This window comes from Stegodyphus dumicola, chromosome 5 (genome assembly GCF_044657685.1).
Source record: "Stegodyphus dumicola isolate Sdum_Otavi_A_Nest chromosome 5, ASM4465768v1".
Classification (NCBI taxonomy): domain Eukaryota; kingdom Metazoa; phylum Arthropoda; class Arachnida; order Araneae; family Eresidae; genus Stegodyphus; species Stegodyphus dumicola.
This window is the reverse complement of record NC_140772.1, coordinates 33,176,616-33,204,132: the sequence shown is the minus strand read 5'-3', so window position 1 is coordinate 33,204,132 and position 27,517 is coordinate 33,176,616. Positions and strand designations below refer to the sequence as shown.

The window sequence follows — 27,517 nt, the reverse complement described above, 5'->3', positions numbered from 1 at the left end:
TGCAGTTTCAGTTTATTTTGGAGTCTGTCTTTTCATGTATTTAGTTTAACCTGTATATAGATTTCTGATAATCCATGGCCAATTAAACTCTGCTCATTTTTGGTTCTAAATAAACATACAATTTTCAGAATATTCAGCATAGTAAATTTAATGGCACTATTTACTTCTTTGTATGAAGTATTGTAATTGCGAAAAATTTTGGGTATCATATTTCAATCAGAATTATCTATTTTGGTTTCTCTAGAATCCATTTGAATAACATTTTACGTGATATCTGCACGTATGGACAAAATAAAGGACATTTTTTGCCAAAATGGATTGTAAAGTGGATTTAAAATGGATTCATCTAAGATTTTTTCTTTGAGTCTGCACATATGTATCTTGCGTAATTCAAAATCAAGTGACTGTAGAATATTGGAATTTTGTATATGGTTATATACATGTAGTTGTGCACCTACCTTTTCCATTGCAATCAACCACACCAAATGTATATTAATGTCTGAATATATATATATATATATATTCCTACTCTAATGCCCGGCTTGGTGAGCTTAGATTTTTATTTTTATATGTTAGTAAATTGTGCATTTTTTGCTTTAAAAGTGATTGAATTATATTATTCTTATGTTATGGCTAAGGTTTTTAAGGCATCTGCATGCATACTTGCCAACTATGACACTCAAAAATCAGAATTTTTTTTAAGAAATCAAAACTTTTGTTTACATTTGAAACTTAGTAAGTAGTTAATTCAGTTGGTGCACCAACTTCAGTATCTTTTTGCACAGTACGAACTAAAGTTAACTTTCAGTTTTGTGCAAATATTTTACTGCCCAGACCGAATTGTTTGTTTGCGTGCAGAAAGTCTAATTTTAATTGCAAAATTTTTTAAACTATATTTGGTCTTTTAGTTTTTTGTATTTGACAATTTTTAATGAAGATGCTTTGAGTTTTTATGTATTTTTGCTTTGCCGTGAAGTAAGAACTGTATCAATTGAAAGAGAAATGATTTCTAATGAAACTCGAGGAAATATGTTTAAATAAAGTGCTGCAAAAATGTGTCTAATTTAACATGCCGTACAAGGAAGTGATGCGGTGTCCACATCAGATATATGTTTTTCTTCTCCATATTTGCAGATATAAACATTTTAATATTTAATTTAATTATTCATTACTTGTAAAGTTATTCATTATTATTTTATTCACATTCGTAATGGCCTTCTATGTGGCAAGTTTCGAAATTAAGTGTCATATCTGGGGGTTTAGAACTGAACAAAGCAGTAGCAGCTGGCCACTGGCTCACATTTCTGTTTGCCTGGCGTTGGCCCACGGGACCGACAGTATTAAAGTTTAAAAAATAAATATAGCCTCAATGAAATGTGATCAAATGTAGTGTTACTGAAATGTATTGAAACATTCTAAACAAAAATACGGCTTAGCTCGCTGCCAGCTGAACGGAAAGACAGCAAATTCTGCATCGCGCTCAACGTGTTAAATACACTGTGTACTTTCAGTTACAAAATGTTTTAAATGATGCATGTTTTCTTATTTTTAAATAAGAAAATTAATTTTATTTAAAATACAAAATCTATTTTTTTTTTTGTTTCTTTAATTCCTGTACTTGTATTTAGAAAACATTTTAAATGCAAAAAGAAAGGCCATGTGACAAAATTTTGCCAAGGTATTGGTGTTTATTTTTAATTAAAAAACTAAACTATTTCAAAGCGAGCAATGGCAAAACTATACGGGGGTGGGAATTCTTATCGTCAGTGCGCAAGACTCTGTATCGGAAATTCTAAAGATATGCTCATTTTAAAATAAATTTGCGATATCGCTGTTGAACTGAATTTTATGGTTTTTTAACTGAATTTTATGGAAAATCTTTCAGATTTTTTTAAATTTTTTTAATTTCCCTAACCAAACTATTGGCTGCAAAAAAACTAATGGCTATATTTTAGAAGAAACTATTGGCTGCAAAAATTAAACAGATTCACTTTAAATTATACAAGCTGATATACTGTTCACTTCCACGAACTGTATAAGGTAAACAGAGTAATTAATACACACGCATTTGAGAAAGGGTAAGAAAACTAATTGCAGAGATACTTTTAGCATTGTTAGCAAATAGATGACGTCTTTGGGTTGTAACTCCCGTGATTACTTTTTACTTCTTAGAGCAATAAGTGATCTAGAGTGTAATTTGGCAATCTAAAAATGAAAGTGTGATAGTTATTTATTTATTTTGTCTAATGAACTAATTTTTAAATATAACTTTTTTTAAAAATTTAAATCATAACTGATTTTATGAAAAGAGGAAAGAAAATTATAACTTCACCGTTAGTTTTTAACTTACACTTCCATAAAAATGGCTCTTATTTCCTTTATATTAAGATGAAAAATGTGAGGAGGTCTACTGAATTTGCTGAAGACAATTAAATTTTAATTTAAGTAACTATATGTTTTCAAAAAATTGAATTGATACTAATATACTACCTAAAATATAATGAAAACTTTAATATAAACAAATTTAAACATTATTTTCGCGAGCTGACTGCATATGTCATTTCGAGATTTTCTGCATTTCTAATGTTTATGAAGTATCCTGTGGATGCATACGTAAATAAGGCGGGTGCAGAACACTGGTAGTTCGATCCAAATTTCGAAAACCGTCGAACTGTTTGGCTGCGCAAAACCACTGAACAGTGGTACTTCGGACCAACTTTTGAATCCCGGCGAACGGACTGGCAGCATGGGTGTTTTCGTGATTTTACGCAAGTGTATCGTGTATAAAGTATCTTCTGGATGAATACGTGAATATAGCGGGCGCAGTCCGCGCAAAATGCTGAAAACTGGTAGTTCGGTCCAACTTTCGAATCCAAGAGGGCTGACTGCATGCTTTCGAGATTTTCTGCATTTCTAATGTTTATGAAGTATCCTGTGGATGCATACGTGAATAAGGCGGGCGCAGAACACTGGTAGTTTGATCCAAATTTCGAAAACCGTCGAATAGGCAAGCTGCATGTGTGTTTTCGGGATTTTACGCATGTGTATCGAGTACGCAGTATCTTCTCCATGCATAAAGTCATTTACCATATTTAGGGGCCATACACATAACTAAATGTAAAATATCAGTTTATTAAAAGGTTATTGAGAGATTAAATGACTAGCATTTCTACGTAGATTATTATGAAAAGTATTGATTCATATTAATTTTTTCAAAATGGAGATAGTACAGAATTTGTATTCTAAAAAACACTGGCAGGCTTCAGTATTGCCATGCCAACAACTCTTCATATTATTTGTATTAGTTACAAATGAAAGATATTTGTAATCTTTTGGAACATTTCGTAGGATTTTAAAGTAATAAAACTTCATGATAATATTAATAATGTAACCTTTGAAGACTTAATAAAGTGCTTGTGTAAAAATTCTTTCAACATACTAAATATAATAAAATTGTAAATTAAAGTCACTAATATATATATATAGTATTATTAACCAATTCCTTATTGCAAACTGAATAGGAAGTAAAAAATCGCAGATTTTGAAACTCTCAATTTTTTTGGAACAAAAGTCAAACTTTTTGTGTTTTAGTTTTTATAAGGAGTACAAAATTTTCTTAAATATGAGTATATGGACTGGAGAAACATATAAAAAGTTAGATTTCGTAACATTTACAAAATTGACGACTTTAAAAATGCAAAAACATGAATTTTTATGTCATGTTTTTAACTGTTATACCCATGATCAATGGTCGTGAAAATAAAGACCAGAAAAGGACTTTTATGGAGCTGTGCTCTGTGGATAAAATTAATGTTATTTGAGAACATTTAGATCTTTTAATGGGTGTGAAAGATACTTAAAAGTATTATGTGAATTCTGAAAATCTGATACTGGGATATCAGGGGCACTTTCTATACAACTAACCTGAGAACAGTTAAAAATACAGGAAAGATGAATAACTTGTATTATATTTACTATAAAAACATTATGAAGAATTTACTTATATTTTTTAAGCAGTTCATTTGGTTGTGCTATAAATGCATGGTTTAATAATGTTTATATTTCCTAGATTAAATACTATTCTGGATAAAAACAACTCCCCAAATAGGACAGCATTATTTGCTATTATTCCACATACTTTTCTTATCTTTTTTGTATTTTCCATAGACAGTTTTGTTTTACACTGTGATAATTTATGGTAATAATTTTCCCATCATTCTATAATAAACTTTTTAAGGTGGGGTCTAATTAATCGGAAGACGACTATACATATGTTTGTGATAGTTAAAAAACAATAAAACACAATTACAAAGAAAGTTATTTTTATTTAAAAAACACAAGGCGAGGAAATCTGACTGTACAAACAGTAAACACAAGGAATATAATATGTATGTATGTATGTACATTTATTTTTAATTTTTTTGCATATCTTGCAATTTGAACAGATAAAATAAAAACATGGAGAAATCAAATGACGTAAAGACATGAAGTACAATAAGCAATATTAAATTATCCACAAATCACTCAAAAACTGATATGCAACAAAGAGTGAACTTGCCTCAATTACATATAAAAAAGTTGAGCAACGCTATGACAGTGGAGTTCTTGTAATAATGAGGGGATGGAAAGCTATTGACATTCTTGGATAAGCACAATTTTGAGGCAGATAACAACAAAAACATCAGCAAGTTTGAAATCAGGAGGATATGTGGACAGACATTTTATATAACAACGGCAAGATAGGATTTTGTACAAAATACTGATATTTTGGGACGGTTTCTTTATCAGCCTTGCGTAATTAAGTGAAAAGAATACAACATATTGCTGTTTTATGTGAACATGAACTACATATTTGAAATAATAACATTTTGAATGCTTTTCCATTTCATAATTGTGTTCCCATCAGCACCTGTTGTAAAATGTGTAAATGAATCGGCATGCCAACACAATCTACAAATTTTCAGACCAATCATACTGACAGCTACTCAAAATAGAATCACTTCTTTATGGACGGTTGTGACTTGCAACGATGAGCTTTAGTAATAATTCTCTTCTTTGATATTTTTATGTATTGCACACTTGGTCATCCTTTATTGGCATAGGAACTAAATGAAACCACAAATAAAAGCTGCCTGCTCTTCTCTCGCTAAGCATTGCAGAGTGCATTTCGATACAGTAGCACTCAAATTTTAAAAACTTTTATAGCTATACCATTATTGCATGCCTCTCTTGAATCATTCGGTACTTGTGTATTATCAGGTACATGCAGATATAGTGCCAAAAGTACCTATCCATGATTCCTGTGAATATTTGACAATCATACAAGCTTTTTCAGATTCACATAAAAAGAAAAGATTTTCTTTCATTATTAATACCTGCTTGGGAAGGGGCGAGTGAAAATGCTTTCTTTTAATTTAGAGCTAACTTCAGGCTAAGCACAGTGGGTGCAATCTGCATTGTGTCATTAGTTTTGGTAATCCTTTTCACATGGAAAGGACCCTGTAGCACATTTGTTCATTTCGTGCCAATTTTTATGAATTTTGCATCACATGTTTAGCCACTATTTCCAGGCTTATGATATTTTCCCAAAATATCATGAGTGTTCCAATGCTCATGAAATGAAATTGTACATGACAGAATATTTAAGATGAAAATTTAATGTCAACAACAGTTGATAGATTATAAGAACTGAGAACTGGTCTGAGAGAAGGTCATTTGTCTTTTGTTTTAGCTGAATTCATATGGAAGCAGACACAACATGTGGAGAGTAATAATCAGAAATGATTTTGAATACGACCCACAAATAAGTAATACCCACTGTAAAAAATTTTTTTAAAAGGTGTTTCCATTGATCTGCCGATATCGAAAATTCGTCAACAAATGGCTCTGATTGTTGCCCGAGCATCTGCGAATACCAGCTAACACACAAGTATCGTCTTTTTATGTTAAGGCTAGTTTTCTAAAATTGTTAGGGACACTTAAGTCTGCCATGAAATTATTAATTCAAATATAATTTAATAAGGGAATGTTCTCTGTTGTTTGATTTAAAACAGCCTATGTATTAAGCTAATAACAATACTCTTTAATTATTATTAGTTTGTCACATATATAATTCATGATTAATTTTTCAAAAATATCTTCTACTTAAATAATTTTCTCTCATTTTACTGTAAATCTTTACTATACCTGTTTAGTCAAAAGTGTTATAAGTAAAGCATTTTTCCCGATTAAAATGCAAAATATGAATATATTTACATGACATGATAATATAAAGGACTTCTTAACACTTTTTTCTCACCTATATCTTTTTTTCTTAAGAGGCATTAAATTTCTTACACATGGATATTTTGTTCTAAATTACTGTTTGGGATTTTTTAAAGCAAGCAAACTTATGCTTCATTTTTTTAACATATTTTTAAGCTTTAAACCATGAAAATGTCCCAATGGTGAAATATCAATAAATAGTAGGATTAATTTGCCTTGTATAGTTTCTTCAATCTATTAACAACCATTTTTTTTTTTTTTTTTTTTCCCTGGCGCAAATAAAACATTTCTTTATTTAGAAATGAATACAGTCATTGTGACTTTATCACAGACTATGCACTGAAGTTATATTTTGTATGGCCAGTTAAAAATTTGTTCCCCTCCCTCAACAACAAGGATATTTCGAAAACTGATCTACTTAACAATGCATAAAGTCAATATGTGTAAATACCCTTAAAGTACCTCATTATTGCATTGATGAATATTGATATATTTTGGGTAACAAAGAAATACAAACAATAACAGCTTTTAAATGTAAATTACTGTTTCTGCCTTTATAACGCCTGATAAATGCCAAATTCTCATAGTACTCATTTTACTGTACTTTGGCAGTACAACTGTGACAGTTCTATCTGTCTCTCTCTTAAGGCAAAGGATTAGCATTTCATAGTGAAGGGAAATATGAATTTCACAGTCTTTTCTATGTACATTGCTTATGAAGTATTTACAATTTTTCATCAGGTAAACTGGAGCCAAGACACAGTAAAATCCTCATCAGTTTGTGGCCCATCCTGCATGATTCTCATCTTTTTGTTGATGGGTTCAGTCAAAGTATTTGTTTTGGTCCAGCATCTGCTGGATTGGTCTATTTTAAACATTACCCGATTCAAAACAATGTCCCATTCTAACTGCTATTTCAAATTTTTTTTTCCTAATAATAATCCTACAAGTTGCCACATTAAAAGCATTTGTTCTCATCATTTTCCAGACACACATTCAGATTAGATTCAACAATTCCTGTTCACAGTATGCAAATGCTTCAAGAGTCTCTTTAAAGGCTGTTCCACAACAAGTAGTTGTGTGGAATGGCAAAAGAACTGACTGCTTGCAGTCGGCACCATCGGATGACAAAATTCTTCTGTCATTTATCACAGTTCTTCTTTTATTTTTTTAACTTAACTGGTCTCCAAACATAGACCATCCAAATGTCCATCAGACGATGATTTCTCGAATTACCCTGCGAGATCTGGAGTTGGGTGTTGAGTACCCACTCTCGTGGCTTTCATCGAATGACAGAGATATATGTTGAGTCTTGTCTTCTTCACTCATGGCATAAGGATCTGGTAAGCCACTTACATCATAGTAAGGAGAATCTGCAATGACAAGAATACAAATAAACTTCAATAATAATAATAATAATAATAAACACAAATGAAAACTTTATAATGCATGTTAATACTAAATTTATCCATACATTAACATGAATGCAAATTCTCTTTAACCTCTGAAATTACAGGAGGTGCGTAAAGTCGTAGCCATAGCAGACATTTAATTACAAAGGTGAAATGTTGCTCAATATATGTCTTTTATCATTCCTCACAGATGAAAGGTTTAAAGTATTAAATCAGGTGAATAGGTGGGAACTCAAATGCACCACTTACCCTTATGTAGTGTCTCATTCATATAAGTTATACTTATGCTAATGCTAACCTTTATCATATATCCATATAATGCTTCAGCTTATATGCATATATATGTGGCAGATTTCTGAGGTGGGTGTGCAAACTCTTCAAGGTGATGAAATGGGATTTGTTACTGCTTGGCAGTTCTTAAATTTGAAATACCACTTTACAGTAAAATTAGCAAAGCAACAACTTTCTGTTTGGCCTAGATTTAGGCAAGAAGTCGATTTAGTTTCACACTTTACAATGTTCGAATGTTTCTTAAACAATAATCATGTGTCACTCACTTTGATTTATTGCATTATGTCACATGTGCATTTTAGGCTCAAGTAATGACATCTATTGACAGAAAATTTTCCTATACATTACCACTGCCATTCAATCCAACTTTTAAAAAAGTCTGAAGTTATGCTAAAATATGTGTGCATTTTTGGCAAACTCTGTATATGTTGGAGAAAGAGTGGAAACTTAAATTATAGCAAAGCACTCGAGAGCTTCTACCTAAGGGGATGGATGCCTTCCTAGAGGACTTCCTAAGGAAAATTGCTTATTAGTCATGTCACATATAACACAAATGTATAGATTCTTATACAAAATCTGATTTCAAACTTATTTTTGAGGATCAGATTTCAAAACATTTTAATTATTTTAAGGATCAGATTTCAAAGCATAGAGTTTTAGGATACAGCAATACTTCTAAAAAATTTTAATATTAGTAAGCACATCATCACTGTAGTTGCAGTGTTAATTTTGAATACATAAATTGCAAATAATATAAGTAACATTTATAATCCTACAAAAACAATTAACTGTCATATAACTTAAAGAGTTTAAAATAATTGTGAATGATTTTAATTCATTCAAGAAAACTGAATGTTGTCAAAAATTTAAGACTATATACCCATGAATTAAATGAATTAATCTAAACTTTAAATTTGTGTAACTTACGCAAGTGTTCTCGGTTTTTCATGTTCATTATCTCCTCTGTCAGTGGCTGATAGTCTTCTGGATAGAAATAGCCATTAGGGAGACGAGAATCATAAGGCTGATATGAACCTTCTGTTCCCATGTCATCTCCAGGTTTCAGCCATGGCTCCGAATGATCGAGAGCACTGCACGGACTGGTATCTTGATCAGGATGGTGGTACATCATGCCTTTTCAAAGGAAAAATAAAATAAATATTATGACTAATTTCTTGGATTAAAAGGCCAATTATTATTATTGTATTTACAGTGACTGCAATTCTATTACTGTTATAAAGTAAAATATAACTTCTGAATTTCTTCTAATTAAGTTTTTGAGATCTCTCTCTTTTTAATCCTCCAGGGGGGAAAAATAAATTACAATATAGTAATAATTATTATGTATACATCACATTATATTTATATGAAATTTATACTCCCTGCAATTTCACATATCTTAAAGAAAGCAGTGAATCAACACTTCCATTGTCAAGACTTATTCAACATTTAAATATACAGTAAAAGCCCGACTATCTGGCCTTCAACTATTTTAAAATTTAAAAAAATTTTAATGAAAAATTAAGCAAATAAGAGATTTGAAATTCCATCATTAAGCAAGAATAGGATTATGACTCAAAGAAAACTGTCACCAAACAATGTGATTTGAGCCAATAATGTTAAGCTTGACATCACAATCTAATCATATGACCTTCGCCTTGGCTTATGTAAACCTGATTAATTTCCGATAAGTGGGTTTAATTCTATAAAACATTAAAGAAGGCATATAAGTTAGCTGCTACTTATTTGTTTTTGAATCACATTTTGAAAATAAATAAATAAAATTTGGGACTAGTTTGATTTTAAGGGAAAAGCATGCAGTAGAGGCATCCATCCCCTCCCTAAAAAAAAAGTGGCAGGCCATTTAAGTTTTTTTATATGTTATGTCCGTAATTTGTATATGTTGATTATCTAACTAAATAAATCATCTATTCCTTCAAATTTCTGCAAGAATAAGTGGTGTAGGTTTAGCAAGATCTCTGCTAATTTTCATAGTCAATAAAATTTCACAATCAGATATGATGTTTCACGTTACCATTTATGTCTGCAATGCCTTTATCTTTCAAATGTTACATAATGTAGATGTAGACATTCAATATTCAAGTTGATAACAAATAAAATGACTCTTTTTATAATTTTAGTCCAGAAATTTTTTCTTCTATTCAGTTGTCATTTTTACTTTGAATCACATTTTTTTATACACTCAATTATTCAGAGTTTTCACGAATCCAGAATTCGGCATTTCCTCAGATTTTATTGCAGTAATAGGCATTTGCATATATATTTATAGATCTGAAATAAATTGCCTAATTAAAAAAACAATTTTGTTTTACAATTTCAAAATGCGACTAAATTTTAAAATAAGAATTTGATTTTGTATAAACTGAAAATTATTTTCAATGTATTATTTTTAGTGTATGTATGTGTATATCTATGTGCGTATTTTTCAGAGTAAACAATCATGACTAAGAGTTTTCTTTTGTGTACTGTTCATATGATGTGCTTTAGTAATTCAATATAGGCCTTTTTATTCTATATGTAAGCATGCATAAATATTGGTCCATAAATACCTATTTCAAATAAAATAATGAGAGTAATTTCTAATTATCGCCTCCCTGAAAAGTACTCATGAGACAATGCAATATGTAGCCATAATAGGCAACTACGACATTGTCAAATGTACTTATGTGGCAACTTTTGGTGTGCACATGTGCATGCACAGCACAGGCTTGTAAATTTCCACCTTGAGATTTGGCAGTCGTTACTGTTTGTTCTCTTTCCATTGAATGCTTTTTTTACCCTGGAAAGGAATCATAATGGGACTATGATGCTTGACAACTGATGAAAAAGAAAGCACTGCATTTCTTCAGAAATATAGTATTTTGTCCAACAGTACAGAATGCAAAAATTGCATGAAGTTGTACTTCATAAATAATCAAATTTGATGGATCAAAATTTGAGCAATTCTCTGATTTCCTTTTTACATGAAAGCAGATCATTGTGTACATGGGGAAAACTACAGTGTGCACAATGCCAAATTTATGGAACTCTGTGATTTTTTTAAAAGCAAAAATAGATCACAGTGTGCATGAGAAGAAAAACAATGAAAAAAATTTACAAAAGGATTTCTTCAGAAAGATGCTATTATGGATGCTTTTGCCTTTTTTTTTTATTAATTCTTTGATGGAATTCTTAATGTTCAAAATGGATGTTGCCTTTCATGTATTAGTTTGGCAAAAAGATAGTTGCCAACTTTTTAAAGAGGTACATTAACAATTGGAAAGCACTGTGATGAGAGATATAAAGCCACTTGAAAGAGCAAAACAAGTTTATTTTGATATTAATCTGATGCATTTTAATTTTACCATTCTTAAGGAAAAATACTACTATAATGCATTGCAAATTTCTGTAAATATTTGCACTGTTATAATTTCATGTATTGCTTTATTTAGTTGTTTATTTGCTTTTAATGTAATAGTTTTGGGGTTTATTTCACAAATAACTGAATCTGTAGCCACACTTTTTACATATAAGTGTTTATTTCTCATATAAGATTGCAGAGCCTTCAATTTTGAGTCCAACAACATTTAAATTATAAAAACGAGCTCAACTAGAGCATAAGATATGGACAAATAAGGCTCCTGATTGAGCCTTGGCAACATTTTGCGATTTATTGCCCTCTTGGCAAGTTTGACGAAAACACATTTTCAAAGCTCTAGCCAAGATTTTCCCAGAAGCCTTGTGCAGCACCACATAATTACCCCTCCGAGAGCCAGGGCATCTGTTGTTAATCAACTTTTAGAGCCTTTGCTGTTCAAACAGGGTTAGTTGAATTATGGTTTGGGGTTTTACTCTATGATTGATTTGGGAATTTACAATATTTCTTATGCACTAAACAAGTAATTGATTAATATCCACATTCTCCTTGATTTATTTAAAACTATTTATTGTTTGTGTGTTATTATTAGTTATAATAAATTGTCAGTTTCTTCCTGTTCAAACACTGTGATTATTTAAAGACGCAACCACAAACTCATATCTTGTAACAATATAATTTCTATGAATTTAGTTCATGAAGAGGTATTTTACAAAATATTTTTAACAGAACTTTTTGCATGTGTTTATCAATAGTTTTGGTAGAAGGATATTGTACAATTTTATTGCATCTCTTTAGATCTTACTTATTTTGGCTAAAATTTGTGAAATATTTAAAGCATACTTAGTTTACAAGATGTAAAAATGATTAGTATGCATGGTAAAAAAATATAAAATTTAAGTATAATTTATAGGCATTTCTTTATGTATTTCATGATATATATTTGATATGATAATGAAACCTTTTACCAAATATCAGATGTTTACAGTAAAGTTTTGAATAGTGAAACACAAATCATTATAAATATATATACATACAACATTATATATATATATATATATAAATGAAAGTTAAATATATTACATGACCAAATAACAAATAAAATCATTACATATCCATACATGAAATTTTAGTCCAAAAAGAATACAGTATTTTGAAAAAATAAGTTAATTAAAGCAGAAATTAAGAGAGTTGAAGCAGTTGCTGAAACTGAAGTTAGATCATGCAACAGAAATTCCATTTACTGGATTATTTATCAAATTACTTAAAAAATAAAGAATGATCAGAAATATTTTACATACCATAAGTAACATAAAATTAAATTTTAAGAAAAGTTTCCACTTTCTTCAAAATTATATTAATTATTTATATGCGCTAATGCTTACTCAGCTTTTTAGAAATAAAAAATTCTTTCTTTTCTACCTATTTTACTTTTCACTCATACATAAAATATGTACAAGTTAAATTTTATCATAATTTCTCTAATATAACTAGATGCATGAAATTACATTACAATTTATATCAATTTAATCCTAAATGAAAATATGGGTAATTAATACATTCAGTTTTAAATTATTGTAATTTTTATCTAATGGATACATTTGTTATCTGAGTTTGCAGTATCCAAAAATGCTAATTAGTTTTTATCATATTAATCCAGTATGAAAGAAACTACAGTTATTATTGCCAAATATGGAAATGCACATAAAATATTAGGCTATGTATGTAAAATAGCAGTTATTAATATCTATATTTTAAAAGTCGGTGGATAAAACAGGAAGTGAGGAAGCACAGCATGATTTATTTTTAATAAATACTTCTTTTTCTTACTTAAAGATTTACCATCTGTTCATATTCTAATTTAATTATATTTTGAATACATAAAAATACCTAAATATCAGGCTTAAATTCAGCCTGAATCCACCAGAGCCAGGCTCCAGTACTCCTTAGTCTGAGTAAAAACATAATTCCAGCCGATACTATAATACTCCCTTATTTTAATTTATTATGTAACTATTTTCATTAATTTAATGCATTTTATTGATTTTCTGTTTGTTTTTTTTAATTTTACTATCCTTTATCATTTTATTTACCTTTCTTAATTTATCCTCCCATAGTTCTAATTTTAGAAATTATCCTGTATGATAAATAATGCTTTTCATATTAAGATATTTCAAAATTAATATTAGCTAGTCAGATTACTTTTTCTAAAAACATAATTAAAAACAAAACTTTTTTTTTTTTTTTGTGAAAAATAATATGTACAATGTACTCTTGATTATCTGGGTTTATATTATCTGTGCGTGGCGGTGCCCACGCACACACAATCAATGCTATGCAGAAGAGTGTGTAAAAAACAAATATGGGCAAGTCCAAGCATGCTCTAAAAACTGCTGAATTCTGTCTTTAGGTTTAGTTTCGGTGATTACCTCGTACAACTCATTCTGCATGTGCAATCAAAAGCAGAAATTTATATGCATCTATGCATTTTTTTTATTCTTTTAAAACTGATTTAAAATTTTAGAAACAAAAATGAATAAAGAACACGCTACAAGTATGAAGAGCACAAGAAAAGTTTTTTTGACATTAAAACAAGAACTTACATTTATTTGAAATATCTGATTGACATCAATGACTTCTGTTGAAACTCTATTTGACTTTGTCAACCAAAGGGATTTGAATATAATGATAAATTCTAAATATTTAAATGCTCTCAAAAAAAGTAAAAATTACTTTCTCTCTCTATATATATAAATAAGAAAGTAAACACATATACAATATGCATGAAAACTGATAGTTTGGATTATCTGTGTTTTTCAGTTATCCATGATCAATTTCACCTGCATTAGCCAGAAAATCGAGAGTACACTGTGATTGGTGAAAATTAACATTTAAAATTAAATTTTAAAAATACATTTTATAATGTAATTTAAAGTTAGACCTATTTATTATATGACATAGTAATATTGCACTTTAACAGAATAACTTTTTAATAATACTTTGATTTACATGATAAAGTAATAAATTGATGCTTTTAATTGAATTTATAACTTAATTTGGCTATAAGATAAACTAATAATGTACTTTAACAGGATAAGTAATTTACATTGGCTTTCAAAATAAACTAATAATATACTTTAATAGAATAAGTAACTTATCTTTACTCACATAATAAACTAATAAATGCACTTGAACAGAATAAGTAAACTAGTTTTGTTTACAGAATGAAGCAATAATGTACTTTAATAGAATAAGTAACACATTGATTGAATATGTTAACAATCCCCAACAGAGGCTGCAGATCTAGTTTGCTCAAATTCCATACTCTTTTCTCAAGACAATTAAAAAAAAAAAAAATTACATGAGGGCAAGAGTGTGGGGTAAAAACTGGCAGCGGTTTTTAGATCATGAAACTTTCCACAAACCAGATAACTTTCACAAGAAGGCAAAATACTAACATCTGCTGAGTTCCAGATAGTTTTGTGCACTCTACTGAAGAAAACAAAAGAAATTACTAAGCAAGTATCAGAAAGCAACTATATGAGAAATGCATTTGCAAATGGCAGGAAGAATGGCCAAGAAAGAAGAAGCAGAAGATTGAGTTTTGTAGTCTTTTCATAGCTAATGTGGTAACATTTCTCACCAGCATGTGGGTGGCTGCTCGAAGGGATATGGCCATTCATCCCTCCATTGATGCCCGATGTATTGGTAGTGTAGATACCTGCTTTAGTGATGTCATCTGTTACGCTCTCCAAGCCCTTGTTCACAACTCCATCGGGGAAGTAGGGAGGTGTAACTGCCTTTGGTCGAGGGCTAAACAGAAGAGAGGGGAAAAAAATTGGAGGCTTTTAATATTATAAGTTTTGGACTTCAGTTACAATAGTAAACTTAATACAATAACTCTAATAATATCATACTATAACAAAATTCTATTAATTCAGACCAGCTATCTGGATCTCCAGTTATTTACGTCACTTTTTGGGGGGGGGTTAAGAAATTAAGCATGTTATTGATTTGTTAATTTTAGTTTTTCATTAAATTAAAGAATAAAAAGTGGTATAAAACTATAATTAAATGCAAATTAAATGTTAATAGGCCATCCAAGTGAATTTTTGTTTAGTCATAATAAGTTCTGCAACTGTATAATAATAAAAAGAATATAAATTTAAAAAATGCAGTGATATGTTTATTTTCTTTTTAGGTAAGGAATTTTTTTGGTAGTATAATCATGTTGGGTTAGTTTCTGTTAGCTTCTTCTTCTTTTTCTCTCTCTCTCTTTTAACTTTGTGTATGTGATTATTGCATTCTAGGAAAGTATCCTTTTCTCCTTCAGTACGTAATTTAACGTTTTTCTATTCTTTAGCTTAAAGAAAAATAGGAAAGCAATTATTGTTTTCACAAAGGATGAAATTAATATTATTAACAGTAAAATAGTTTAACACATGAGAAAATTTCTTTGATTAATTGAGTATATTAAAAATAAAATCAGGACTATGTGCTTACTTTGTTACTGTTGTTGAAAATTTTTTTGGAGGGGAGGGGGGGTCTTAGTGAAAAATTTGTTCTAAATTTCTTTCTTCGCGTATTTACTAATCAATTTTCATCGGCATAATGCACCAAAATACACGGAAAGATTTTATTTTCATATAAAAAAATGTTTGTGTTTCTGATAGATATATAAATATTAAATGACATATATATATGTGCATGTGCATTTCAAATTTTACAGCAGCTTTTATTTGTATTACCTTAATAAATAATAAAAAAGACTTACTTTGTGGTTTCCATTTCAAAATCTTTCTTTTCTAAAATAAAAAAAAGGAAATATTTTGTAATTGTTTATAATAAAAAAAATAGTGCATAATAATGTTAGTAAACATGTAGAACTTTCCGTATCTTTTTAACATAGAAATATGTAACAATAAAAATAATTTAAACTTTATTAACATAACTAAATATGTTTTAATTGTTTTTAATCTGTACCTTTATGGATATTTCTTTTCTTCAAGCAACAACAAATCACTGTAATAACAAGTAACAAAAAGAAAATTCCACCAACTGAAAGTATAATCATAACAAATTCTGTTGATAGTCCAGCTTTAGAATCTTTAGGATTGGGTAGATCCTCTGTGAAATACAATATATTCATTAATAAATAATTTTTTAATCTCTCTCTCTTTTATATAAATATATAATTAGTTCTATTCTATATAAACATAGTATGTTAATTCTATTCTACATAAATATATAATTAGTTCTAAAAATATTAAATAAATTTAATATTTTTAATAAATTAGCAGCTCTTAAAATTGAACGTCTTATCTGCTTAGATATCAACTGATTGCATTATCAAAGAGATCTTAGTTATGCAGAAAAAATTACATTTTTCCTAAAAAATGTAGTTGCATATATTAATCTTTTATACAAATAGTTATATACTACATGTGAAAATAACAGTACAATATCTGAACCATAAACATGCAAATATGTACAATATGGTGATAAATTATGTGAATGTTATGAATCAACCACGTAAAGTAATGAACTTATAAGGTTAAGGTAAAATTTTCATGACGAATGAATATATGGTAAAATATATTATTTCACTAAATCCCAAATATTTCATTTTGGGAATGCTAAATTTTCTTGCATAAAACATTTTGTCTACTTTTCCTTACTTCAAAAAATATAATTTTTCCTTTATTCTTTTGAAGAAATCCTTATTGAATGCATTTATTTCTTCCAGTTTGAACTAAAAACAGAAGTCTTCAATCCTGCTTTTGATGATGATGGTGATGTTTGCGATGGCTTTTTTCTATTGTTGTCATTACCTCTCGATATATCATTACCTCTACCATATAATTTTCTATCATCATAGTGCTTGGCAATAAACCTACACAAATTAGCCATTTAATGTGGTAAGAAACTCTACCAAGTTTCAGATATTTTTTATTCATTTCTGAAACATTAGGCAACCTTTTTTTTTAACAAAATTAACCAATGAATAAAAATTTTTAATCAACACAATATCTGGAAAAATATTTAAAATGTACAAAAAAAAAAAAAAAAAAAAAAAAAAAAAAAAAAAAAATGCAGCTAATTTTGTTCTGGTTGCACATTTAAATAAAATTTAAGGAACTAATTTTCAAGGTAGTCTAATTAAAGTTGAAAGAATAAAATTTTCAAATAGTAATGCAATGCGAATTATTTAAAATGTACAAAAAAATGCAGCAAATTTTGTTCTGGTTGCACATTTAAATAAAATTTAAGGAACTAACTTTCAAGATAGTCTAATTAAAGTTGAAAGAATAAAATTTTCAAATAGTAATGCAATGTGAATTATTTAAAATGTACAAAAAAAAAAAAAAAAAAAAAAAAAAAAATGCAGCTAATTTTGTTCTGGTTGCACATTTAAATAAAATTTAAGGAACTAATTTTCAAGGTAGTCTAATTAAAGTTGAAAGAATAAAATTTTCAAATAGTAATGCAATGCGAATTATTTAAAATGTACAAAAAAAAAATGCAGCTAATTTTGTTCTGGTTGCACATTTAAATAAAATTTAAGGAACTAATTTTCAAGGTAGTCTAATTAAAGTTGAAAGAATAAAATTTTCAAATAGTAATGCAATGCAAATTATTTTAGTTCAATTTAAAAACAAAAATTAATGGATTTAATTTTTAATTTTAAAAGTTATTAATTTAGTATTATGCAGTTAAGCTATTTAGTAAACAACCATAATTTTGGAAAAAAATGTGTTTTCCTGTTTAAAAAGTTTTATTTATTTATTTTTAATTTGGGTCCCTCCAAAAGCTTCTTACGAGGTTCGAATCCCATGAACAGGCTGGCTGCATGGGTGATTTCGTGGTTTTCCCCATGTGTGTAAAGTGTAAGTGTACACGAGCGTATGTAAAGTGTACACGAGCCAGTTTCCCTTAGAAAGTCCTCCACAAAGGTATCCCTCCCCTTAGGCAGATAGCACTTGAAGCTCTGCCGTAATTAAATAACCTAAAGCAAAAGCTTCTTATGTGAGTCAGTTGCAATTATTTACTTATGCACAAGAGTAAAAAATGATCGACTTTTGGTTTTAGGAAAATTAAACAAACAATGAAAGACTATTTTTGAGTTTGATAAACATTATTAAATTATAAATGAATATATATTTACCTTCTAGAGGATTTGCAAGTTTTGCATCACCGCACCATGAATCATTACTTTCCAAGCATAATTTTACCCTTACATCTGAGAAGCCTTCATCTGGTGGACTCAGTTGAACTTTTTCAATTGGCCGTATTACTTTAATAACTGTTTGAGGGATCCACATTTCACTACCAATTGGCCTAGCTTCAATCTAAGAAACAGAATTATAGATTAATACAACTTATGGATGATTTTCTTGTACGTGAAATACAACTCTTAAAATGTAATAAAAGAGAAAAACCATTTTAAAAGCAAATCAGAAGTCCTGCTAATCTACTAATAAACTGCCTCAGACTATCATGGCATTTGTTGTTTAGTTTTATAATTATTTAAAATTGTACTACAATTAGAAAATCAAGCCAAGCATGTACTAAAGTTATATATATCTTTAGGAAGCTATCAAATGTGTATAAATTATTAAATACTTTAATGTTAAATTTTCTAATGATGCATAATTAAACATCCTGTTAGCAGAAACTCATGAGATTAAGGCTTTTCGTCTATTATAAGGGAATATCTGCTAAATAGTATCTCAGATTCTGTTATAGATGGGATAAAATAACAAACATATTTTTTCACATCTTTTCAAGATCTGAAAAATCTCACAGTTAAACTGTATCTAAGAATAAGCAAGATAGGTTTTCATTGGCAATTTTTATCACATATTCAATTACAGATGGAACCAAATAGTGAGCATGTTTGCCAGATCTTGGCGATATCTAACAAACTTGGTTGCAGTTCAACTACACCTCTGTTAATAAGCAAGATACAGAAATGCTGATCTCACTATCTAATTTTGAGAATTGAATCTCTCCTGGTCCAGGTAAGTAGTGGGTGATGAACTGAAAAACATTTTTTTTTTATATATCTTAACAAAGATCTGAATGCAGTGCTATATCTATAAACTTTCAAAATACCTGTAATATATTGGGTTTTATTATCTGTGATCTGCGAAAATATCTAATGAATAGACTCACAGTTCAATTTCATCTTATCATGGAAAAACTCTATCTCAGTCAAGAATTCTCTGCTTGAATGTAGGTATCCATGAATGGAGATATGACTGCATGTTGTTTTTAGTTAATTTTATGATTAAAATTTCATTCAGAAAAATAGGAACTTTATATCATACCTTTGCTAAGAGTTTCAAGGAAGTTAATTCCACATGAAAAGTCAGGTAGCCTGTGTCTTTGTCGTATTGAGCTTCAGAAGGTCTTGGCATATCTATAAAATATGAAAGCATATTGTTAAACCATAGAAATGAATTTGTTAAATTTTATCAAATAAGATATCTCTCAATTTTATACTCAATAACTTTTGAAATAATCATTCATGTATTGTTTAAGAAACATCATATTTTTAATCTATGAAAAACATATTAAAGAAACGTTAAAATAAGAAATTTTCTGTTTTAATATAGCATACATTTCAATGGAAAATTAAATTGGTAATATAAACACAAGCATAAATGGCAGAAAGTGAAAAATTTATATACTTTTGGATCTAAGGTCATGTAGATTTTAGAATTTGGCAGATTCAATCATGAATAAAAAATCACTTAGATTAAAAAATTGCCAGAAAAGAGAAATATATATTACAGAAAAACTGGGAGATATTTATTAATTTTCCAGATAACCATACATTCAATAGATTAGAATTTTATGAGAAAAAGAGCCTAAAACATTATTTTTTACATTTTTCAAACATCTACTTTATAGCAGTTTTAAAATTTTAGGATGTTCTAGTTGCATTCTTCCTGACAAACTATACAGAGTTATTTTTTTCTGATTGGCTAAATGTTTTTATTATTCTAAATTCCTTTTTTTTTTTTAAATTCTGAGTATTATTTGCAGGAAAATCCTAAGAATATTTAAAACTGAAAATTCTAGTGTGACAAAAAATATTCTTTTTAGTTCTGATCTTAACAATTAAAATTCTAATTACTGCAATATTGCTCAATTAAAACAGCACAAGATTAGTCTACAATTTGGGGTTCATGTTTGGCAATTTTTTATAAAAAATCTACTTGACAACAGCTATAAAAACAATAATCAATAGAATAATATGGTGCTTTGTTTCAATACTGAATAAGGAAACCTGTATATAAATATTTTCAGTTTAGCAGTCTTATTAAGTTTGAATTTCATTACTGAGGTCTGAATAGATGTGTATTTTTTCTGTCTTCTGAATTTCACACACAATTTATATATATTTAGCATAAATTTTGCATATTACAGAGTATATACATTTCATGTATCACAATTAAACAATATTTAAAATAAACATTTTTTCATACTGTAGAAGCGAAATTCAAATTTGCACAATATTTTAAATTAATTTTAGCAAAATTCACAGTTTTCCTTAAAGTTAGTTTCTTTTTCTCAGTTTACTCTAACAAAAAATATTTTTGTTGGAAATTTTTATTTCGTCTGTTCAAATAATTTCTAGATCATATAATATTATTATAGATTACAAATTGCATAGTATTAATGCAAAAGTATTGAAAAAAACCTTCTTACTGTTATTTTTCATTGAATGAAAAAAAAAAGTTTCTATAAATACCAAAGATATAATTTAGATATCTTAAATTATATCTAACACTGGTTAATCCCATTAACTGTTTGCAAGATTTATTTTTATTCAGTTTTTAAATGGTAATTCGTTTAAGTCTATTAGTAGGCAGTTTACAATACTCTTTTATTGAGCTAAAAGTGAAAAACTCTTGGATCATATGAGAATAAAACACATTTTAAGCACACATTTCAACATTTTACAAACTTGTATGATACAAAATTTTTTTCATTAAAGTCTATGAAAAAGATGCTGTAAGAAAGCCATAAGATTGGAAAATTTCTTAAAGTTGAATCACAACAAATACCCAAGGTCAAAAGCTTTTTGAAGAAAAACAGCTGGTACAGTAAAAGTTCAATTATTTATTTCATTAAACAATTTTATCATAAAATAAAAATAAAATAAAATAATAATAATAATAATAATAATAATAATAATAATAATAAAAAAAAAAAAACAGAAAAAAGAGTTAGAAATTTTTATTAAATTCTAATGCTTACCTTTCAAATTCACTGTAAAGAAAGAAAAATAAAGAAATTAGTAGAAGATCTAAAATGGCATTAAAGAAAAATATTAGTGTTTAAAGCAAAGGGGGGGAGGAAAAAGTAAAATTTTGAACGCTGCCAATTTCCTTGGGTTAACTTTATTTTAAATTGTGGTGAGAATAAGGATCAAACACATGCTTCAGCAAAGTGCATGTATTTATGCAGTGAGTAAATTAAACCAAAAATTTGTACCAGCTGTTTTTCTCTGCTTATGATTTTTTGAATTGTTCTCAGAAAACTCAGATAATGTATTTTCTGTGCTTTGTATGTATGTTCCAAATTTTAAAAGTATGGGAATAAATTAATTCTTTAATTAAAAATTTTTTATTATATACACTTTCCTTTAGTTATTATAACTTATTATATTATATTTCTATGCGATCTGAATATTAAATAATTATAAATGAACTTCAAAATGTGTATTTGTCTCATATTTATTTTTTAACTCTAAGTACTTTACTAATGTTTTCTCATGCAGTTTTAACTATTTTTTCCTGCTCCTTTTGTTCTGTGGAGTAGTAGTACAAGCTTCATTTGTCACATACTTTTAGGAAATGAATAGTATATTTATTATATTTTATAAGACATTTATTTAATATCACTATTTATAAGACATGTATTTAATACCACTATTTATTTGCCAGGGACCCAAAAGTTCTTTAATATTCGGAAATTCAGTAATTCACTGAATAATGTAGGTAAAGAGGTAAAAATTTATACACATACTTAACCTATAATGTCATGGGGTTTTATTGAAAGAAAAAAAGTGCTTAAAATGGCCAACAGATGGCGCTTTATATGATAGCAAAAGCAATAATTAGCATAACAATAGATTTTCAGCAAAGACTATGTTCTTTATAACAAATGTTCAACATATCGGCCATCATTCATTAACAATACCTGTAGTCGGGGGATAATGTTGTGAACAGTACTGTGCAGCATATCTGCAGGTATGGTGAGAAATTATCATTGGATGTTGTCTTTTAGCATCCCTAATGAGATCGAATGATCGCTGTAGACTTGCGATTTCAGGTAACCCCACAATCAATAATCATATGGATTGAGACTTGAGAGGCCAAGCATGATGGAAGTGGTGGCTCAGCATACGATCCTCGCCAAATGAGGTGTGCAAGAGATTGTTCACACGTATAGCAATATGGGGTGGACAGCCACCTTGCATAAAAGTCATACCTTCCAACACGTGTTTATCAGCCAGAGTAGGGATAATATGATTCTGTAACATATCAGCATACTTTACACCCATCACTGATGGTTTGAATAGCAGGACCATGTGTTTCCTCGAAGAAAAAAGGGTCTGATCACGATTGATGTGATAAATCCCCATCACACCATGACCAACACCCAGAGGCGAGGACAGAAAAGTAACAAAGCCATAAAGGGACTGATTCCCTCTCTCACTACAGCTCATTTCATACACAATTCTCATGCAGTGTCACTGACGTTTTGCTGCCCAGTGCCATATGTTGGCTTTTTTTTGCATGTATGTCAGCTTTTACCTCTCTACCCACATTATTACATGAATTATTGAATTTTCAAATGTTAATGGACTTTTGGGTCACCTGGTATATTACTTTCCTGCAATTATGCTAAATTTTTCATATTTCATATATTTATTTATGTTTAATACTGACTCAGGTTGTATAATTTAGTATGAAAAATTAAAATGGCATGCTTTAAAATATGCAAATAAAAGCTTAACATATAAATTTTAAAATAAGAATTCAATTATTAAATTCACGTTCTTTTCTCCTACTGCCCTAATCTCGTGCTTTTGTGACTTTATATATCATTTACATGCCTGTAATTTCTATTTAATGTCATTTGTGGTTTTCCTTCTCATATAAATTTGGAATTCGAATGCTATATTAAACGGTGTACTACATGAATATATTGTCATCTAATGTGGAACATTCTCAGACAAAATCCTTAATCTTTTTCTGTAAACCTTAGCTTAATATTATGATACAATGCAAAGATAAATAGTGTGGATTCTCAAATTTTACAAATCTATAATTATTTGTCAACTAGACATAAAATAATTTCATCATACTGTGTAAAGATAAGCAGAAATAATTCTTAAATTTTACATTCCTGGTATTGTTTAGTCTACTGTCTATGAAATAATTTCATAATACTGTGTTAGTATAAATAGAGTAGATGCTTACAAATCTGTACACGAAATAATTTTATAATATGTAATTTGTTTTAAATTGCGACTGCTACCAAAATGAAGAAGCTGAAGGTAAGACTCAAAATACTTTTATCTACTAAACCTCAACTAAATGCATTATTTTTTGAACTGCAACTAATTACCATACTTTGTAACTCTGGAATATGGCAATTTTCTTACATATGTGCTTTTCATAATGTCTTAAAGACACAAATTAGACGAATTTCATGCATCCTAACACATTCTGTACTACAGTTTGTTAGAAGACATGCAAATTTACCACTTGCTTATCCAAAGTAATAATGATTGGCAGCAAAACATGCAATAAATTTATATTTTATAACATAAAATACCTTTTGTTGTAACAGGCATTTCTTCTGAATAAGGACTGTAACCACGAGGATTGACAGCTAAAACTTTGAAATGATATTCAGTGTTTGCAGAAAGTCCTGAAAAGAAAGATATAAAATCATTACAATTTGCCGAACCTAATGCTCATTCTTAAGAACAATTATAAAATTAACACTGAATTATGGAATGATTTTTAAAACAGACCTGTAATTTGACAGAGGTTTTGTGAACGGCACGATTCATTGAACTGACGACCAGTTTCAGTGTTCAGGTAGGTGACTAAGAACTCTGTGTTTGAGAAACCACCATTGAATCCTTCTTGCCATCTCAGAGTAACTTTATCTGAGCTCACTTCAATCAGTTCTAAATGTGTAGGTCTTTCAGGTGGACCTTAAAAAATAAATAAGATATATTTTCTCTTCCATTTCTTTATCAGAAGTTTCTTGCTTCATTAGAAAAAGAAAAGATTTTAAAATTTTAAACACATGTATGTGTCCATAAACTATAATTATGTGTTAATAAGATATTTAATTTTCAGTTATTATTTTTGACAGAAGTTTCATTTCATGATAACTTTTTAAGAAGGCCACTGTTGCAGTTCAAATGGTAAATTTTGAAAAATATAGTCCAAATTCGAAGTTTAATTCTGAGGCTTGTAGAAACCATGATAATTATTTTAGAATTAAGTAACAAAAGATAATAAAGTATTATCTAGTTATTCACTTTGATTAATAACATGGTGTTACATAAGCCTAGAAAATAATCACATAAAATGACCAGAGAATGACTAGAAATTTAACATAAAATGACTAGAAAATAATCACATAAAATTCCTGTGTCTCCATAATGATGATTACAAATTCACTCATATCTGATAATTATCATTTCTGATCATTGCATGTTTCATACATTACAAAATTAGTACTTTTTATAATCCACAAATAACTACTAAAATGTGATGAAAGAATTATTACAGTAATCTTTGTTATTAAAAAAGAAAGACATTGGTAGATAATAAAAATTGCGATGGAAAAATTTCTTTATTGTAAAATTAATACCACATGAAAGACTTGTGATTTTATTTGATAAACAAAACAATTATTCAAGATATTACTGCAAACATTTTTTTGTTACTGGATTGTTCATGCCGGAGGTTTGTAACAAATACATCCATTGAGTGGGAATACTTTGGATATGAAATTCGTTTACTAAAAACTATAAACACCTCTTTATATCATCACTTATATAAAAGCTCCATACTAATAGTAACTGTTAAATAATCAGTTAAAATTTTGGAAGCTGTATATAAATATCTTGGAAGGTAAGTTTTTAAATATAAATTTCTAAACTATAAATTTTACATCAGACAAACACACATACATGAGTACAGATTTCAAATTGGTATTTGCAGAAATGTTATAATTAAAAAAAAAAAAACATTATCTAACAAAATTAATTTTACAGAACCCCTAAGATCAATGTTTTGCATATTCTTTTCATTAGATAAAAATATTTAAACCATATAATGAGCATGACTAAACTGTGGAGCAACACAGTGTGCCAACATGCCAACACAGAAACACATGCGCCACAACAAACTGTGCCCACACTATCAACTATAGAGCTTGACTAAACTATGGTATTTTCAATATAGCTTATGTTATAACAAAAAATATTCATGGCATGTGATGCTTTAAGAGAAATGCGAAGTTAAATGACTATTAGTTAGCTAGGGTTTAGAAATTATAAAATAATACTTTTATGCAATTTTTGTTTTTCAGTGTTTTTTAACAACTATGTACAAAACATTTTCAAAACCTGAAATATCATTTCAAAATAAACAGAAATCATGTTACGACATACTGTTTTTAATAATCAGTAGTTTCATTTAAAAATTACGTTTTACATAACAGTAACTTTAAATAATTTCAACTTTCCATTTTTGCAGCTTGCATAATAGCAATACTACTGCTAGAACAGGTAACTGTTATATAGCAGAAAAGACAAATTTTAATAAATGAAGCTAAATATGCGATAAAATACTCCACGCTGCTATACTGAAATCACATTTAAACACAAATAAAAAATACAGAGCTTTTGCAGATACCCATAAGAAGAATAAGAATTATTCTCTTATATTTATACAAAATAGTATTATTAATTATAAACAGCAGTACTATTAATTATTAAAAAATTAAAATATTTCTTTTAATTTATAAGCTATTTTGCTGCTTTTAAAAATTGGTATAAATAACTGTCAATCTTACTAAATCTGCTTGTGTAGCTTTTACTGACATGAAGTCCTTGTTATATAATTTTGTTAAATTTTTCAGCTTTGTTACATGTATCACAAAACTCAGTTTTTCATCTAAAAAATCTTTGTAGGATAAGTGAAAATGTTCTAGAACTTTCTTTTAAAAAGATTGCCTTGTTTATTAAATTTTGCCTTATTTTTAAATTTTGCATAAAATTAACACAATTATTATGTGACCCAACTGTCACAGACTTAAGAAAGCTATCTATTTAATTTAACTCTGAAACTGGAACCCACTGAAGAAATAAATCAATGCAATTTTTTTAACATATTGAGATGATTTTGTTACAACTGTAAGACATGTATTATAGCAACCCTATTATATTTGTGGTAACTACAGTATACCGGCACTGTGTGCAACCCTATACAACACAGATGATTGATCGCACATGGTAAACTTATAGCATGTGCTCATAGTGACGAATATAATGTAGTTAATCTTATGTATTGCACACATACTAATATATGTACACTAATTCATCTTATGTGCTATACTGTCAAAAGTCGTTAATCCGGACTCGTCGGGACTTCGGCGATTCCGGATTATCGATTTTTCCGGATTATAGATCATCAGTTTAAATCTCGTAAGATGGCATGCAGAAATTCTAAAATTAAAAATATGAAACCGTAATTTATGAAATAAAGAACAAGTATGATCTAAAAAGTATCAAATTTTACAAAAAAAAAAAAAAAGCTTAATATTTATTTGTTTACTTTATTAAACATTTCTTTCAATGTAAGTTGCTTAAGTTGCTTCGTTTTATGTAATAATACTTTCTCTTTAATTCTATAAACAGACATAATTTCTTGTTCAGTTACAAAGTTCCGCTGTTCAAGTCCCGTTAATTGCTGTGCCGAGAATACCGACTAACTTGTCAATCGAAATTTTTTCGTTTTCACTAACCTCTCTGTCACATTCTTCATGTCTTTATCCATTTTTTGTTTGTTGGACATCGAAACATACTTTCGTTTTGTAGATCCTTTGGAAGTTCCAGCATCGGAAA

At 28.7% G+C, this 27,517-nt stretch overlaps 1 protein-coding gene across 4 annotated transcripts in view; it reads right to left on the bottom strand.

The window, feature by feature from the left end:
- Positions 1–4,305: 4,305 nt before the first annotated feature.
- The window catches only part of LOC118185672 (neural cell adhesion molecule 1-like), a 213,227-nt gene continuing 190,015 nt past the window's right edge, over positions 4,306–27,517 (bottom strand). For 3 of the 4 annotated variants that reach the window (XM_085816544.1, XM_085816545.1, XM_085816547.1), the window contains exons 9-17: positions 24,404–24,589; positions 24,202–24,297; positions 19,674–19,765; positions 18,509–18,692; positions 16,327–16,470; positions 16,118–16,148; positions 14,987–15,156; positions 8,895–9,101; positions 4,306–7,637 (exon numbers count right to left, since the gene is read on the bottom strand). In XM_085816544.1, coding sequence (XP_085672670.1) covers positions 7,477–7,637; positions 8,895–9,101; positions 14,987–15,156; positions 16,118–16,148; positions 16,327–16,470; positions 18,509–18,692; positions 19,674–19,765; positions 24,202–24,297; positions 24,404–24,589 — 1,271 coding nt within the window. In that variant the 3' untranslated portion in view covers positions 4,306–7,476. The remainder of the gene's footprint in view (positions 7,638–8,894; positions 9,102–14,986; positions 15,157–16,117; positions 16,149–16,326; positions 16,471–18,508; positions 18,693–19,673; positions 19,766–24,201; positions 24,298–24,403; positions 24,590–27,517) is intronic. The other variant, XM_085816546.1, reaches the window with a different exon arrangement.